Source organism: Scomber scombrus, chromosome 19 (assembly GCF_963691925.1).
Source record: "Scomber scombrus chromosome 19, fScoSco1.1, whole genome shotgun sequence".
Lineage (NCBI taxonomy): Eukaryota > Metazoa > Chordata > Actinopteri > Scombriformes > Scombridae > Scomber > Scomber scombrus.
Genome location: NC_084988.1, coordinates 14513288 through 14532531, shown reverse-complemented (window position 1 = coordinate 14532531; position 19244 = coordinate 14513288). Strand labels below are relative to the sequence as shown.

At 40.1% G+C, this 19244-nt stretch overlaps 1 protein-coding gene across 2 annotated transcripts in view; it reads right to left on the bottom strand.

The window, feature by feature from the left end:
* Positions 1–19244, bottom strand: part of eml1 (EMAP like 1) — a 38136-nt gene that overhangs the window by 3414 nt on the left and 15478 nt on the right. Inside the window, exons 2-20 of one of the 2 annotated variants that reach the window (XM_062440971.1) lie at positions 16701–16883; positions 16355–16408; positions 14114–14249; positions 11614–11742; positions 11419–11447; positions 9433–9459; positions 6585–6714; positions 5530–5679; positions 4842–4911; positions 4437–4547; positions 3715–3810; positions 3460–3594; positions 3231–3330; positions 2612–2763; positions 1998–2123; positions 1770–1901; positions 1050–1117; positions 748–836; positions 20–117 (exon numbers count right to left, since the gene is read on the bottom strand). In XM_062440971.1, the coding sequence (XP_062296955.1) occupies positions 20–117; positions 748–836; positions 1050–1117; positions 1770–1901; positions 1998–2123; positions 2612–2763; positions 3231–3330; positions 3460–3594; positions 3715–3810; positions 4437–4547; positions 4842–4911; positions 5530–5679; positions 6585–6714; positions 9433–9459; positions 11419–11447; positions 11614–11742; positions 14114–14249; positions 16355–16408; positions 16701–16883 (2015 nt within the window). The remainder of the gene's footprint in view (positions 1–19; positions 118–747; positions 837–1049; positions 1118–1769; positions 1902–1997; positions 2124–2611; positions 2764–3230; positions 3331–3459; positions 3595–3714; positions 3811–4436; positions 4548–4841; positions 4912–5529; positions 5680–6584; positions 6715–9432; positions 9460–11418; positions 11448–11613; positions 11743–14113; positions 14250–16354; positions 16409–16700; positions 16884–19244) is intronic. The other variant, XM_062440970.1, reaches the window with a different exon arrangement.

The following is a 19244-nucleotide window of genomic DNA, read 5'->3' as shown; positions in this document are numbered from 1 at the left end:
TATAAATAAAGATACTCACCGAGCACTTCCCCACTCGACTGTACTTCCTCCCATTTTCTGCCACAGCGTAGATGTAGATGTAATTGTCGTGGGAACCGATGGACAGGAAGTTACCATCTAAATAAAATAAAAGGAGACAGGAGGATTATTGATAGGGGAGCAGAAGAAGATGTAAATATTTGCAGTTGTTAATGAAGTAGACTGTATTTTCTGGATGTGGGATGTGGAGAAACCTGTATTATTATGGTTACTGTGTAAGGACAGTTGTGGTTGTCTTAATAAACTATTCAAATATTTATTCCAATGTGGCACCAATAGATCTCCACATGCTCCTCATAGTGTATCAAACTTTGGTGTTGTCTTGTTAGGAGGTTTACAAAAGCATTTAAGGTTTTGAGGTTACACCTTATGGAAATAGAGCTATTTTACTGAAATAAACTACCAGTTAAATACAAAATATCTTTAATTTACTGATTATTAATGATAGTTCAGGTCAACAGTGTTGCCATATAAGGAAAGACATTGTGTAACCCATATTTTCATTGTTTACTGGTTTTAATGTTTGTAATCTAAATCTTAAACAAAAAATGATCACTTCTTGATTTACCTGTGGTGGCATCATAACAAATGCCTTATTTGAATTATTGTAAAATATTATTCCATCATGTATGCTGTGCTATAAACTTCCCAATAATTCAACGCTCTACATGCACATTGGCCACACACTGTCGGCATTTATCAACATACCTGGCCCGTAGCTCATAACAGACAGCTGCTCATTCCCATCTGTGTGCACTGTGACTAAATCCTTAGAATCTGTGTCCAGCACCAGCCACCTGCAGGATCAATGGCAGACTGCTGAATAATCTGTCGTCTCATCATCAAGTCTCAAATCTGGATGATTTGCACTCTACTGTAGCCACTGATACAGATCTCTCAGTGTAACATTAAATATCCATAACGATTTGACGGAAGCAGTCAGGCAAACATTGTATCTCTTTCAGGTTTAAACAGTCACTAAGTGCTTTTTGGTGATGGGTTTCCCCTACCTGCCCGTCTGCGTTCCTATGGCAACCACAGCTCCAGATGGGTGGAAGTCTGCTGATTGGGCAGCATCCTGCCAGAAACAAGAACAAGAGGATATTTAATTTAGCTAAAAATAAAAAGGAAAGGTTTTTCATTAACCAAATTCACACAAAAATGTGTGTATATTTTTAGTATAAATTTTAGTCACTAAATTTACAGTTTCTTCTCTTTCTTAGGGACATCAGACCTGACACCCCTACATGGTCAGGCTCCTGTGTACATCTCTGACCTGCTGCATCCTAATATCACCAGTGGGTCACTCACGTCTTCCGACCAGTGCTTATTGGTTGTGCCTTGCTCTCCACTAAAAATCAAAGGAGATCGTGCCTTTGAAGTTGTGTCTCCGACACTGTGAAACACTCAGTTCATGTAGACATTAAATCGGCTGTCTCTGCTCATGCCTTTAAAAAGCAGCTGAAGACTCATTTATTCAAACCTTTGTCTCACTTTGTGCTGTATAGTGTTTGTAATTTGGTGTGTTTTTAATGCCTTTCTGTTGCTTATATTTTATTGTGTGTTTTCTTTCTTTGGTGCTCTTCATGATCTTATTTTTAATAATTTTGCTTTGTGAAAGCTGCTATAATAAATAAACTTTACTCACTGACAAAACAGTGATTCATTATGATTCGGGTGCTACGTGATTCTCGTTAGTGACCACAGGGGGCAGTGTTGACTAAACTTACTTCCATGTTCTTGCTCCAGATGAGCTGATGGGAACTGGAGTCCCACAGGCACACCTGTCTGTCATAGCCACAGGTTAGGAAGTGAGGCTTGCAGGGATGGACAGCCAGACCCCACAACTCATCAGTATGACCCTGGAGAGGAGAAGTAATTTTTTCTTTTACAATATCTTCAATTGATATTGTGTTTAATCTGTATAAATATGGGAATTTTTAAGAAGTTGCACTTACCTGTGTAATACACATGAATTCACCGTCTAAACTGCCCTGCAAAACAAAGTTCTTCGTGGTCCCAATGAGCACAGTCTCCCCTCGGCCCTCTGCTACAGTCCGGATGGGACCGAACGGCTCAGGCACCTGTAGAGAAGAAAATAATAAATAATGTAAACCATCTGTACATCTGGAATCCAACATTTTCCAGAATGAACATCAACTAACCTTTTACTGCATAATGTGGCCTCTTTAGAGAAAATAAGACATGAGTGATCCATAATTCTCCTCACTATAAATATCCATAAATCTCACTGAGAGCACAAGCCCATCTCATCCTCTGTAATATTTATGATGGTGCAGTGTTCAGAATGCTAAGTCTGCCGCCTGGGGCAGGAGTGCAATTTCTACCAAATATCACGATGCACGGCTTGCTTTAAAAGAAAGAATTGAATATGCAGCTTAACTTGTTGTCAATGCATATTAAAAGAATGTAGTTATAGCTGATCATTAAAAATCCACCCATACTTGCTAACGACTGATGCTTCTCAAACATAAAATTCTGTGTGATTCTTTATTTAAAGTTTGACTTATGTCTGTAAAACCTCTTCAGAAAGCAGCAGTCAGCTTCTCACCTCCACCGTTTGTATCTGCTGGTAGCTGCTGTCCCAGGAGATGAGCCTGCGGTCTTTACCTCCAGACACCAGCGTGCCGTTCCTCAACATGCACAGAGCAAAGATGCTGCCCTCGTGGGCTCCTTGGATGACTTGACTGATGCGATTAGTGCCTGTGTGACAGAGATGGGATGAGATGGATGAGACAGTTCAGTCATAGAGGGTCAGACGAGAAGGTTAACAGACAGAGCAGATTAGCGGACTGATAGACAGACAGAAGGGTGATCGATAGATAAATCAGAGACTGTGAGAGATTGTGTAGCTGAGGAGTGCGCTGCTCCTTCTTCTTCTAAATGTTTGCTCACAAGATGCAGCTCTGTTCTATCCTTGGTATGACCCTACCCTCACCCCCAATCTCCTGATAACTCCAGTATAAAGAAACATCTTTGAGCTTATGACCACAAAATCAGTTTACAGACACAGTGTTCTTCAGTGTTTGATTTCACTTTTTTCTATTTTTGTTCAACGCTCTTTTTCATGCCAAAACTTCCTGGAGAACTTTCTTATCTGTTTAATCTACCTTACAGACATGATGATTATAACAGAGCCCCTCTGACTTTTTGTGTGAACTGTAATATACCTTTTCCCCACACCAAGATGTTCCCACTGGAGTCTCCAGTGATGGCGTCTCCATTTTCTGCAAAGGTCACGCACAACACAAACTTGGGCTTTTCCTGTTTCTGTGAGAAAAAGGACAAGAGAACACATGTTGGTTGTCTCTATAAGTTATTGTGAATGAAAATGTGCCTCTGAATCAAACTGTGTTGTGAGTATGAAGCTAACATGTGAGGAAGAGTCTGGTGTTTTACCTCAAACAGTCCTTGTTTCTTGACCAGCACGCCTTTCTCCAGGTTCCAGAAATAAAGATAGGACTTGCCACAGGTCACTACGATGTTGCTGTCTGTCGGGTGAAAGTCTGCCGCAAACACTGACTCATTGGAGCACTGAAGCCAAAACACACAAAACATAAAACAATGAGTTCAATAAGATATTTACTGTTTTAAACATAATATGGGCATGGTTTGATGCTATCTCCATGATCTGATGCTAACACACACACATACCTTGACTTCGGCCAGTCTGTCTTCTCGCTGCCAGTCCCAGACGGAGAGGACGTGGTCATTGGAGTCATCTACGACACACAGCGTGTTTCCTCCATTCTAACATGCAGAAACACAGAAACTTCTGTTTGTTTGCTGACAAATTGGTTAAAGTATTATAATATGTTGAGTATCTAAGAACAGAAAACTAGTCAAAAACATGTCAGAAATGGCCTTAAACTACCTGCAAAGAACAGGTTCACAATTGTTCTTGTCTTAAAAGAATCAGGTGCCTAAATGAGCATTGAAAAAGTGAAAAAAAATCCCATTCAAAAGTTCAACTGAAGCTAGCACCAGTCTGTGTTAAACAGATAAAGTTGGTATCTTCTAAAGTTAAGGTCTTTTAAGCTTAAAATTCCTTCATTGTTTCCTTGCTAAGCTATGGTTAGGGAATTTTAAGCTAAAAAGACAGTAACTTTGGAATATATCCACTTGATTAACTTAACTCAGACTCCTGAAGCCTAATATTAGCTCAAGATGTACTTTTAGATACATTACTACATAACTGATTTTGTTCCCCATCACTTACATTGGAAGCACACAAGGGACGGGTCCCTTAATGTCCAGTATGAACAGGAAGAATAAAAAAACTGTTGCAATGGTTATTCGGGCACCTGACTATTATTTAAAGACTTGATAAACTGTGAACCTTTCCTTTAATAAGTGCATCAGCTGTGTTTTCTTACCGACTTGGAGAAAGCCAGGCAGACCAAGCCTCGGTCAAAGAAGCCTATACCCAGAACATGGAGGGTGTTGAGGCTGACGGAGTCCCACACACGAACATGAGGAGCCAGCTGCTGCCAGGAAAAACACACAAACATTGACAAAACACCAGGAGAGGTGTATGATCAGTACGATTCAATATAAGACTTAGGGGTTACTGAGGTGTTCCCTGAATTCAATGAATATACGTATAAGAACATGGTGTGAATGTTGAAATATTTGTCTGTTTATTTAACATAATTGTCTGAACCTGTGTGATAAATGTAATTTCGTCAGGAAAATAGAAAAACCACAACTCCTCACTTCAGTAATAATTGAAATCTTGAAAGCTAAAGAGATAAAGAATGTCAATAATAGACCTCCCTTACTTTTCCATCTGAAGAGGTGCCCGCCACCTGCCCGGTTGCTATGGTGATTTTATCAGGGTGGACGGCCAGGCTGGCGGAGAGAGAGAAAGATGTGAAAACAGACATGAAAACTGTTAAAAAAGCCTTTCAACATCAAAAGGACTGTTTGAATAAAGATGAGCAGCATGCACACAGAACATGAAAGAGTGTGCTTTGTGCATGAGGTTTGTAAAGCTGTGAATACGATATTCACTGTTAGCTCCCACATGCTGTCTGCACTAATGTGTGGAGGAAATGAAACAGTTTAAGACAAATTCATCCCCTTTTGGATACAGTGGGGTAGCAACACTCATATACTCCTACATTTTAGCTCTGTCTTCAAATGAGGAAGAATCTGCCTGCAATGCATCCTTTGATTAGCTGTTGATTAATCATTTGAACTTTGATTAACCCCAGTGCGTAATATCATAATTATGACAGCGCTCACTGCATAGACACTTTTCTACATTCATACATTTACACTTGAGTACACCTAGTTACTCTTCTGCAGGTGTGTGTGTGTGTGTTTTTATGTATTTATTTATCAGGAAAAGAAAACATGCTGTGAATAAGCTCTTGAGCCTTGAGGAAGATAACAGATGTGATATGAACAGCAGTTGATGATGAAAACAAGCGACTGTATGTGGGAGCAGTCCCTCGGGCCTCTTACCATTTGATGTCATCTGTGTGTCCGGTGTAGTGTCTCTGCAGCTGCTCGTCCACATTGAACAGCACGACCACCGAGGCAATGAAATACACCGTTTCTCCAGTGGGCAACAAGTAAAGGTTGGAGCGACAGTCTCGGCCGCGGTAACCGTAGCTGGACATCATGAAGGTCAAGGAAAAACAGAGACAACATCCAAAGGGTGAAAAGGTCAAGAATCTATTTGCTTACACTGAAAAGAGCAGGTGAAAGCACTGTAATTCAATAAAAGTGAAGGTCAGCAAACACAAAAAGACATCAAATGCATGTACAAAGCATTCTATGAAACATGAAATCATATTATCCGTAAGACTGATATGCATTTGTCTGATGTCCATCTGTATTCTAGTTCATACTGCATGGATTCACATAGATTGCACAGCATATGCAGCACACATATCTATTTATCTGTGTGTGTATGTGTGTGTGTGTGTGTGTGTGTGTGTGTGTGTGTGTGTGTGTGTGTGTGTGTGTGTGTGTGTGTGTGTGTGTGTGTGTGTGTGTGTGTGTGTGTGTATGTAAGCTTTTGTCCTCAGATTTTTATCTTTTCTTTGTTTCCCTCGTGGCAGTTTCTTGTTTTCTGAACAACACACTACATTCATTGCTTCATTGACAAATGAAAGCAAGAGGCAAAACCACAAATGAAACAAAATAAAAATAAAGTAGCACAAGAGGAGCTGCTGACTGCTTACGCCTCAGCCTGCCAGCTGTGTGCAGGTTATTACTGACTGCAGGCTTCAGAGCGATGAGCCCGGCTCCCACTGAGCATCTGAGCAGATCTAACCTGACAACCAGGAAGAGCCAGGCAGCACATTCATAGCTTCCTCTCTTAACTACATCACAGGCTAATCTGGATTTACCTTCCTCAGAAGATTACTTCTCAAAACTTTCCAAACAGGGATTGTGGCTGAACCTTTTGTTTCCTCTGCAGGATTAGAAAAAATAAACACTTGAGGTGCTCTCATCCAAGCTAAACCAAGCTCTGTGTTTTGCTCTTTGGAGAAAATCTGTAAAAAGGATACACCCAGTCCAGTTTGAGTTTGTTGCTGGGCAGGTCGGCTCTGGCCTCCAGGCAGTAGCTGTCCACCTGGTCTTTGGGCATGAACATGGTGATGGGACGACCCTTCAAATACATTTTCACATAACCTTCCTCTAGAAAAAGCAACAGAGAGGATCAGTGAGATAATATACAGTATATGTAGACAAATACAGATGTATGACAGTATGCAAGAAGCAGAGACAAGACACAGAAGCGTAATATAATGAGAATTTTTGATGTGAATGACAAGGGTGACATGTTGAATGTTGCGGCAGCATTAGGGGATAATGGAGCGATGTGATATGATGTGATGAGGTTTTCTTCACTATGAAAAAGGACTAAATTAAAGATGATGAATGACAGAATTTGCAAACACAAACAAATGAGCTTTTTAACTGACTTTATTAGTCATTTCAAAAAACATTCTTGTGACAACAGAGAGCGCAAAGATCAACAGTAAAACACTTTGTTAAAAATGCTCACAACTCATAAGTATTTAGCTCACAGCAGCTCACCAACATAAAATGCAGACACAAGCAGAGCGATGGAACTGTGATGAAAAAAACAAAAAACAAATCCAAGCTTAGAAAAGGAAATAATAAGAAATCCTTGTCAATTTAAAACATGCTAACACTGAAAAATACAGTAAATTATGCAGAAAACATCAAGGGAACCAAAACAAACACAATTAACCAATAATGTTGACATGTTTCTTTTTTGTAAAACACTGTTAGCATATAGTAATGGACTAATGGATGCAAGTGGAAACCTGTTTATTGGTTTTTGGGGTTTTTTTACGAGTTGAAGCTCAACAATCTCTAAAAGTTCTTTGGTATAAAAGGATATCTTGATACCTGCATAAGATGTTTTTAATGATACAAATCTGACATAAAATCTACTATTCACCATGAACTTGGCTCTGCACTGACTGGCTCCAACTCTTTAGAAAGTGGCTGCTGTTAGCTAGTAACAAATCTGGAAATACTGGCTGGGAGACTTAATGGGACTGCGGTAACTGGGTGTATCAAGGGTGGAGTACGATGACAGACTCCCTGAATTCCTCAGCTGGAGGCTAATATTTGGGGTCTTTCTAACCAGTGGCACTTTCGCAGAACCGCCACTCTTTCTGGCCATGCTGGCCTTACTGCTGCTCTCTGGGGTTTGGCGGTGGCTGGCGGCCGAACCAGCCGTTACAACCGAAGCCACGGGGCTGCCACTGGTTCCCGTCCGTTTGGCAGAGCAGCCGAGGTAAATCTGTACTGTGACTATTGTAGATAAGGGAGAGAGGAGGGGGCACAGAGCCGATGATGGAGAGGGGTGGCAGAGGTTGTCGGGGGGCCGGTTAGGTGAAGGGGCCAAAAAAGGGACAAACAAGGGCGTAAGAGGAGCCAAAAAGCAAGGGTGGAGGAGGTTTGTAAAATAAGTTAGACAAAATAAATGGCTTTTTTTTCTTATTTTTGTATATTTAGTTAAAGCATCGTAAAATTGGCAAAACACAAACTATCAAAAGGAAACTATAGGAGGTGACACCTATTATAAAACACCAGAATGTTGCTTATGAAGTAACATTTGGAGTAAATCAACAATATTATCTTTTTGTTTCACTGGTTTAGATCAGTGGTTCCTAACATGAGGGTTGAGGCCCCTCTGGGGCACCAGGATAAATCTAGGAATTGTAAGCTTATTGATCGGACAGGAAAGAAAAAAAAATAATGTTCTGCTACTCTAATTAACATTATTCTTTCATGATGTTTCTCAAATTTTGCCATAGTTTTTCCTCTTCTGGCCAAAACATGAGAATCACTCTCTGGTTAAATTGCTCACAATACAAAGATGTACACAACCTATAATGAGGGGTTGAAGCTTCACCATCAACCAAAAGGTTGGGAACCACTGGTCTACATGCTTTCAGTGACAAAATGTTCTAATTTTCTTCGAAAATGGGTGTTTAAAGAATAAATCCTCCTGTAAAAAGACTGGGCATACACCAATATATCTGTAAGGGAAATGAGGACGGCTTTAATTCATGTCTTTTTCAAATTCTTGGCAGCTCTGTGAATACTTTGCTGAAGGGGACTACATACAAACAGACGACACTTCAGGCCGTGTGAGAAAACTACAAGCAGAAAAATCCAACAGACTTCAATGGGAACTACCCCCCAAAAAAGAGACTTAGTGTGTTTGTAATGCAAATATTCATTCTGAGGGCAGGAAGATAATAAGAGCAGTGGCAAATCTACTCGCCCCAAACTGGAATCTCAGAACAGAGGATTTAAGAGGTTGCAGGAAAACTCAAAGCGACTGCGGGTAAGCGAGTGTCAGAAATCTTTGTGTTGTTACTATGGTGACAAATGCCTACGAGCGAAGTGAAGCTGTGGGCAAACACATGTCTGGTGAAGCAGCAGCTTCTTCTGTAGTTGGACAGCAAATGTGTGCATAAACAAAAGAATTGCAACAACTGCAATCACACTCTGATGCAGTGTACGTGTATGCATGTGTGTGTTAATTAATCCAGACTCAGATCAATCAAGGGCAGGTAACTTTCACACACACACACACACACACACACACACTTTTTTAACCCACTCCTGCTCCTGTCTTGACAGCTCTCTGATCACTGCACCGAAACGGAATCATCAATGAAATTTTGAGGCTTAAAAATCCTGTTTAAATTTTGCAATAAACAGTACAGATTTTAACATTTGCCTCTGAACTGCAGCTCAGAGCCGAGGTGATGCACGCACACAGATCACCGCAAATCATCTGCAGTGTCCAGAGAGCTGTGGAGAATGGGGGGGCATAAGGGGAGAGGGAGGGAGGGGGAAGCCTACCTTTGCAGTGGGTCACACGTCGCATCCCTTGTAAAGGTCACAGAGAGAGACAAAGCACCAGGTGAGGGGTGGCATGGCTTCCTCACTTCCTGGTCTGTCCTAATATGTGTGCACTTCCTGTTTCCTGGTATTAATGAACAGCAGCTTCTGTCCTGAATGCTCTTAATGAGTCTTCTTTAATGGTCTAAATTAATCAATGCTCATTTCCTGTGTAATGGTGTCCCACCCTCTGCTCCCACATGATGAGTAGTGATGAAAGTGTCAGCCTACTTGGCTTTTTTCATCTTTCTGTACCCATTCATGAAAAAAACAACTTAGATCTTTTAAAACCAGATGTTTTTTCTATTATCTTTGTGATATAAAAGCCTCACAAAAATGACAAACTGGGTCACAGTGGCTTCCAGTACAGCTCTGTGTGTTACAGTAGTGATAATTATCTCCATGGCACATTTTCTCCTAATTGTCAGCATACTTCATCAGATAGCAGCTGACTCAGAGATATTTAACCCTATTCTGACCCTTCACAGTATCCTCTCATAATTAGTCTTTAAACCAAACTTCTGAACCACAACCCTATTTTTCATCATCAGTCATGAATAAATTGGCATTTAACCCTTAATGAAGCTTTGAGAGAAAAGAGATAGTGTATTCTTTAGGATTTACATTATTTATTAATGGAGAAAAATTACAATATATCATGGTTACCTAACAGGAGAACATCATCAGGATTTTAATTAATTTAACTGAATGTAAAAAATGCAATATTTTTGAATGGTGTTCTTTTTTAGAACACACAGCTGCAACAATATTTTAAAAAATGAAACATGTTGTGTATTCTGGGTCAGTTTAGAAAAAAATCATGTGTTTAGACTGTTCTTGCTGTAAAAATGGGTCAAATTTAAGCTGAACAGTATGTTAGGGTTAAAGATCATTAATTGGTTTAACTTGCAGAGAACTTGCAGAGCTCCTGAGATTGCTGACTGCATAAATATTTCTGCTTTGCTATCTGATGGTTTCAGTTTGCAAACATACAAAGAACAGTAATAAGTCTGATTTATGTGATAATATTTCTAGAAAATTTCCTCAAATAAATACAGAGCTCATTTGTTAGAAGGATTGAATCAGGCAGCCATATACATCCGGCTCTCTGTGAGTCTGTGGTTTGCTTTGTTAGGACGCAGCCGAAACTGCAGAAATCTGGAGCCAGGTGTGTAAACCAAATGAAAAACAGCAGTTCAATTTGCACAAAAATCAATAGCATGCTGGAGAGGGAAATGCTGATCAATACTCATTCCGTTTCATATTCAGCACTTCGTGTCTTCGTGTCTTTTCTGCTAGTGTTTTTTTAAAAAGAGCTTAAAGAACGGTGCAGGAGATGCTCCACTTGTTTTACGTATATTTTTGGACAGACTATAAACTCACATTTGAATGTGTGTTTGTAACTCCTAACTTCCAAATATCACATAAACTGCTGAAAATGTTGTTCTTCTGAATCTCTGCAACAATGGTGGTGTTGCAAAAATTATTAGACCCAGAGTCAGAATGGCCATAATGAGGAGAATAACACCCTCACTGGAAAATATAATGTTACTGAATTTATTTATTTTTAAAAACTTAAAATGTACACAACAAAAAGAGTTAAACAATGCAGAACGAGCTTATTAAAAAGAAAAGGATGAATGGAAGTCTGGATGTGAAGATGTAGTTATGGATGAAGTGGACTGTGGATGATGGGGAGGACAAATGTTTTCACACTGATGTTTAAGACACAACTTCATGGATCATAGCTCGTTGTAGTCCCCTCTGTGCAGAAAGCAGCTCAAGGCACTGATTGAAACTGTTGTATATTTTGTGAATATACAAAAGGCAAATAAATAACAATGCATTGACCTGTGACTGACACAGGGAGCCACCGAGCATGTGGTGTGTAATTGCTATCATTGTCTTGTATCAAAACTCTATAAACTATCAGGCTACAGTTCTTACCTGCGTTGAACACTGGATCCCTCTGTTTGCTGCAAAGTAAATGAGTAAACAGACAGCTGTCAATCAGTGTCCCCCTCCAGATAAACCATCTCTATTGTATGTTACTGATGTAAAAGTGGTTTAACAGAAGAGCAACGTCCTGAATGGGGAAAACTGATTCACTGTGTGCTCCAATACATCATTGACATGTGTTACCTGTCGCTTCTTTTGCCGCTGGAGTTGCTGCCAGTGGATCCAGCGCGAGTCCGATTGCCCTTGGAGTCGCCGGAATCTTTCCGCGAGAGAGTTCCCACATGTTCGTTTGAGTTGGCTCTCCTCACAGTGCTGTGGTGAGAGGAAAGGTGGACAGAGGCAGAGAGACAGAGGGGATCAAAAAAGACTTGCACCAAAGCCAGATAAAATAAAGTACAGATATTTTATTGCTTCCTCTCACTTCCATTCTGTTTACTGTGTTGTATTGATCTGGACTACAGCACCAGCATAGACCTGTGCAGATCTCCATATTGGGGTTGCAGACAGCCTGCCTATTCACAACAATGAAAAGGCTCCATCAGCAATCCAAATGGCCAGTAGGCCCAGTCACCTAATCCACCCTATGGGAGAAAAGTCTATTCAAATCCTGAAACTGGCCGGTGGCCGTTATCCCTTCTGGAGTGCTAGTGTGTGTTTGTTCGCTAAAGAACAGAGCAGAATAAAAAAAAAGAAGAGAGAGGGAAACTGTTGTTTGCTGTGTTATCCCACGAGGAATCATAATAATTGGGCCACAGGGCATTAGGGAAGGCTGTTGTGTGTATGCCAACACTGATGGGATTGTGACCAAACTGCAGTTTAGACTAATCCTAGATACGGACAGACAAAAACACACTGCGCCACAGAGAACCACAGTTTACACAACAAACTGTTAATGTAACCACTCAATGAATGAAAGATTGATCATATGGATTTTCATGTAATTTGGAGACAAATTTATTAACAGGAGATGATGGTTAATATTCATTGCAGCTGTGATGTGATGATGATGATGTTATAACATTGTGACCTGTAACGTAACTTGGTGATACTCTCACCTGAGGGGAAGATAGAGAATTCTGGTGGAGCGAGACAGAGAGGACAGACTGGACAGATTGGCGGGACTTCACGGTGTAGGTGGATGGGATATAAACAGGATATAACATCACTAATGGAAAGGACATGTTATCAGAGAGAGACAATACAAGAAAACGGACACGCAGGACAGGAAAGATGGGAAAAGACAGAAGGAATAAACAACGGAGACAACTGATAACTGACGCCTAGTCACTCGTGATAAAACTCAAGTTGAAATCCAACTCCTGTTGATTAACATGGTGAAGATTGTGGCTTGCATGGTGAAAATGTGTCAGCACAGCAGCAAGAAAACTCATTTATTAGCTTCATTTTTATTCAACACTTAGGTCATGATTCATGTATCATTCTGGAATTTTTAAAACAACCTGCGAGGAATAAAACATCTACTGAATGGGTATACTAAGATAAGTGATGATAAAGTGTCTTTGTTTGGTTCTTCCAAAAGATAGTCCCTTATTTGGTGTTTTGATGATGGTGGTGGAGAGCGCTGTCTGACATATTTAACCAAAATCTCCCATAGATGTTCAATTGAGTTGAGATCTGGTGAATCTGAAGGCCATAGTATATGATTCACATCATTTTCATACTCATCAAACCATTCATTGACCCCTCATGCCCTATGGATGGGGGCACTGTCATCCTGAGAGAGACCACTTCGATCAGGATAGACATGTTTCATCATAGGATATAAAAAAAATAAATAAGAGATGCTGACAAATAGTGAAAAGCCCTTTAAGTATAAGTTCAAGGTTTAGGATACTATAAAGTCAGTCGCGGTAAAAAAAACTTTGGTAACCTCTGTGAACGACAAGGAACCAAATCACATTTCCTGCACTGACAATGTCTTTCTTGCTAGGCGTGTTTCGTGATGTTTCCCTCGGTCACTGAGCCGACGGATTCGTTTCCATCAACCTCTTACTGGTTACATTTCAATCTGTAGAGCTATTTCTTTCCCGTCCTCTCCAGTAAACCTCAAGGTGAAAGTCAGTGCGCATTAAAAGTACCAGCTTTCACTATGGGAAAACCCGAATCACCCGAATGGGCCTGAATCGCAGCAGGAAATAAAAGTACAGACGAGGGAAAATGAGGGAAAACAACGACTTGAGGGAGTTAACAGCTGTTTGGACTGGAGCTGGCCCTCGCTATCTGCTGAGCGTCATCTGATTATGGTAATGTCATCCAGAGCTGGGAAAGGGCTATTGTTCCCCTGACAGACAAGATTGATAACATGTGCTCCACATGCATGTATAAACACACACACACACACACACACACACACACACAACAGAGAAGCAGAGACAGTGATAACAATAGTGTTTCTGTGTTAATCATCTGATAAGTGTCAGTGGCTTCAGCTGATAATAAGACAGAAATGTGAAATATGGCTGGAATTATCTGACATGGCGCTGATAGACGTTGAGAAAATATCTTGAATAACACGACTAAATCTGTAGAATTTGTATTAATTAGTAACATTACAGTATTTTAAACATTCCTGTCAATCATCTGCTCAACAGCAAGCCAAATTTTCTCTTCAAATGTGATTAACCTCCATAAAGATCCTTTAAAAGACACCATTTCTTCTCACCCCTTGTTGGCCGTTGTGCTGCTGTCCTTCCTGGATCCAGATCCAGATGGGGAGGGCAGAGTGCTGCCTTTCTTTGGTAGGATGGTCCCGTTGTTTACTGTGGGCCGTAACGGCAGAGTGGCGATCATTGGCCTGGCTGAAAGAAAAATGACAACAGCAGAGCATGTTCAGAAAAGGCTTCACATACCGTAGATCAAATAGTCAATGTGTGAGCAGTTATATTAGTTATAATGTGCTGGTCAGAAAGGTCACATTTCTTCACATGTGATTATCTTTATAATTGAGTTTTTTTACCATTACAACAGTTTTCATTTCATTTTCATTTCCATCATGGATTCGCCATCAGCATCCATGACCAATGTAGTCCTACATTTTCTAACATTTTCTGCCAAACTGTCACAGTGGAGCAGGTGAAACTCTGTTGAGTGTTGGTTTATGTGACCGAACTGTAACAGTTTGTATTTGAAACTGAGATATATTGTTTATACCGATTATTGTTCATCCTGCTTTTCAATAAGGGTTCAAACAGATAAGTAGAGGCAGCATACATGAGAGAAATCCCAAAATATAATACTGATCTCAATTAGCAGCTGAATGTTTTCTATTTTTGATAATACTGCTTCTATTTTCTATGTAGAAGCTACGATATTTGTTAATTTATAGGAAATTGTGTGAAATGATGCGTGCGCATACACTCACACACACTCACACACACTCACACACACACACACACACACACACACACACACACACACACACACACACACACACACACTCACACACACTCACACACACACACACACACACACACACACACACACACACACACACACACACACACACACACACACACGCCTGTCAGGCAAGCCCAGAATAACAAATCCAAGCTGCAGCTCTATCTGCAGTGATAAATATTTAATAGACACCATTTCATCGGGCAGATACACACATTCACTCACATACACACTCAGGCCTACACACACACACACACACACACACACACACACACACACACACACACACACACACACACACACACACACACACACACACACACTGCTCTGTTATCTTTCATGTAGTAATTAAGCAGCAGGGACAAAGTTAAGATGTAATTTTGTTTGAGTGTTAAAGAAGATGAATATGTGTATTTGTGTTAATCTTTCTGAAGCAGATCATTTCACTCCAGCAGAGGGACGCAGGCTGTTGGCTCCCTGCAGCTTTAAGTGGAGAGGAGTTTAAGGGGAAAGCAGCAAGAGTCTGAGTCATTCTCCCATGCTTTAAAATCAAACTGAAACTTCATCCGACCACAGTGTCACTCTGGAGGTTGAAACTGACAGCAGCTGAGAATACAAATCTGCCTTAGTTTCATCAGTCAAAACATACATAAAACACGAAAATTAAGTGCAGTCATAAAACACGAAAATTAAGTGCAGTCAATTCCACATGCAGGCGTCATCAGACTCTGGGGTGAGGATACTATTTGAGAGGTAGATTGTAACAAACACACCTCAGATGAAAATTGATTTTACTCCAGTCACATGCAGAACTTTTGCACAATGAAACTACCACCACAAAAAAGGAAAATCCTATCATCATTTTATGACGTTCGGTGGATTCTTCTTCTGCAGTGACGAGCTGTTATCTACTTTTGTCATGTCAGCTCTATATATTTCTAACAGTGACCCTATTGAGAGAAAATATGGGAACATGCTACATTCAGGTGTGTGATATAAGGTGGCGAGAGGGAAGACGCAAGATAGTGAATGCTTTTCGAAGGTAAGGATTGTGCCATGTAGCTGATTTTCATTCTGAACTATTGAGGCAAACTGCCTTTTTTCTTTAAAAAAGCTAATCAACAACAGCTCTCTCTTTTATTTGGAAAAGGAGAAAAACAAGTGTTGAATTGCCTTTTAAGAGAAATGTTGTGTACACAGAGCTAAATGCAAAATGTGCTCTCAGCAGCCTTGAAGTTATCATTGAGTTCTTGGACTCTTTAATTAATAAGAAAATCTTAAAAAAGCATTTGTAGTGACTATTTTGTGGACACAAACTTCCCTTCATTGAATGTCAATCTATATCTATGTTTGACTTCAGGCATTGTAACACTGATCATAACTGTGTGTATCCTGGTTAAATACTATATAATACACAACATAATACCAGCAGGCAGTGACAGAAATGTGCTTGCTTGTACATACAACACCAAGCCTGGTTAGTGCAGACGGACTACAGTCAGCATACCTGACTTCCCAACATTGCTGTCTGCTGAGGGAGACTTTCTCATCAAAGCAGGGTCTATACACGTGACGTACAATACATTTAACAACACAACACAGTCCAGAAGAAGAGAGGAAAGGAGGGAGAGGAAGGGGAGATCAACAACGAGTCAGCCAATTAGCAGGATTATCAGGAGGAAGAGAACAAATTGGAAAAGGAGAGAGAGGAGGCCTCTTTGTGTAAATAATGTGTGTGTGCATGTTGTAATCTTAAAGGACAAACAACTGTTATGCCAGAGAACCTAATTGTCCTTTTGCTTGATATCCCTATTAGAAAGGAAGAAAAAACAAGCTCATGTACTGTATGTTACCTTTGGTGGGTCCTCTGCGTGACCCCATGGCCTGCTGCTCCTCAGACAGGTTGAGCCTGCGCACCACGTCGGCCAGAGCGGACTTCAGCAGCTGAATCTCATCCTCCTGCATCTGGACCCTCTGCTCCAGGGAGGCGATGCGGTCAGTCACCTCCATACTGCTCGCTGCTGACGCACTGTCATCTGAGGAAACACAGTGATCTGAGTCAGAAATGTGGAAAATGTCTCAAGATAGCATGTCTGACATTTAGCGTACATCTTATATGAGTCAGTAGGTGCCTAAATCCTATAGAGATGGCTTTGATTATAGCAAAAGTTGTTCATAGAGGATACTTCTGTTTAATAAACTCATGTAAGCAAGACTGGACAGTTTATATCTGCAAATATATATTATGGTTCGTAAAAGTTTGTTTAGTATCTATATTTTACAAAAATATCCCTCTCATCCTGCAGCATGGCTCTGTCATGACTTTGAATAACTAAATTTAAAGAATAATTCCTAGAAATAAAATTGTTCATTTATTTTAAGCAGATCAAATCTACAGTTAACTCTCAACAGTTCTATATTATTATATTGTACCTTTATCTTTAATTCATGCAGATGGAGACGAAGAAGGACCGAAAGAGAAAGGGCAAAGCCAGGAATAAAATGCAAGCAGACAGACTCCTTTCAAACCTGGACCTCAATGTTATGCTTTTATACTTTCAGACTCTGTGAGAGGCTTCGCCTTCGCACGACACAAAGAGCCAACGGCTTTTCTATCAAAACCTTTATTCATGAGTCTGTTTGTCTGTTCTTTGAGTTTAAACAAACTTAACACATTATTATCACCTCTCCACCTGACACCCCGATAGAGGCCAAGCTCTGGCCACCAGGGTCCACTTCATTAGTTAGCATCCCCGCCACACACACACACACACACACACACACACACACACACACACACACACACACACACACACACACACACACACACACACACACACACACACACACACACACACACACACACACACACACACACACACACACACAAATGCACACACACATGCAGGGTGTCCTCCATTAAGACTTTGATGTCACAGTGGTTTGATGAAATATTAATGTAAATCACTGCTGTCTTTTCCCTGCAGACTTGTAATAACATTCTGATGAATAATGTATTAGAGAGCAGGCATCTGGTGATTAGGCAGATCTGCAGTGTGCATTACCTCTGAGAATCTGTGTTAAAAACCAGACTGCCTGGTAATGTTAGGAAAATCTGAGGAAGCTCTTGACTTCTCTGTAAATAATATTTTCAAACAGCAGTATGTGAAACATAGTGAGATGATTCAGACAATTGAGTGAAAGCAAAGTGAGGTGATGAACCTCCAAGTCTCAGAGGACTCAGGACATCTGTGGCAGAAGCCTTGTCAAATATTTGTTCGTACTTGAATATTGTAGATCTTTTAGGCATTTTATTACCAGAAATGTCCTGAGGAGAAAAACAACAGTATAAGTCTTAAATTCAGGAAGGCAAAAACGACCTACACTTACGTTTACACCATTTAGCGGTCAAAATAGTTATGACCTGCTAGAGTGACACAGTTCCGATGACGTCAATATAAGAGGACTTGGTAAGATGACTTTGCCTTATTAGGAGGCGGGTTGGGTAGATGGCTAGAGAGTTAGATAGCTGGAAGGAAAAAATTGACTTTGCTGCAGGAGACCACTGTTGGCTTCCCGTTTCCAACCACGAGTTGGGACTTTTTTTTAAGGAAATGTATTTTTTAATGAAGTATAAACCACATTTTAAGTAATCTTTCTCTGACTTTAACCAAGTGTTTTTATACCTAAACAGACTTTAACCACAGCGTTGTCACATCATAAAACATCACTATTCTTTAACAGTGATTTGTAACAGTTTTAGTAAGCAGCACAATACAGTCCTATGGGTTGTTCTGGAGTGCATTACTGTGGCCGCTAGAAGAACTGTAGGTTGTTTTTTGGGGGCTGGTTTTTTTAACCTATATTATACTAGACTATTATAAAGATTTGTTGATTATATTGCTTAATATTATAACCCTATACCTTGAAAGATATATATATATATATATATGTGTGTGTGTATGTTTTTCTCACTGTGCAATTACATAACTTATCAGCAAATATGATTTTCTAGATGAACCACTAAAGCAACTTTCAACCTAATATTATGGGGGTAATGTAAGATTAATATATATTGCTGCTCTCACTCACAATAAATGATTAATGTAGTAGATTAGTCATAATTGGTACAACCAAACCACTTTCAGGTTATGAAAAAATACAATTACGCTATAAACCTGCCAAATTTGACACAAATAGAGAATATTCAGATAGTAAAATCCCCCAAATTATCATCCTGGTACGTTTACTTAAAACATGACAATCTTACAAATTTCGTCTTGGATGTGTAAATAGGATGTGCAATGTGTGTGATAGCGCACAGATATCATTTCGTGATTTTATGCTTCACAATAATATTGTTAAGGACATAATCCCATAAGGACCACTAAAATCAT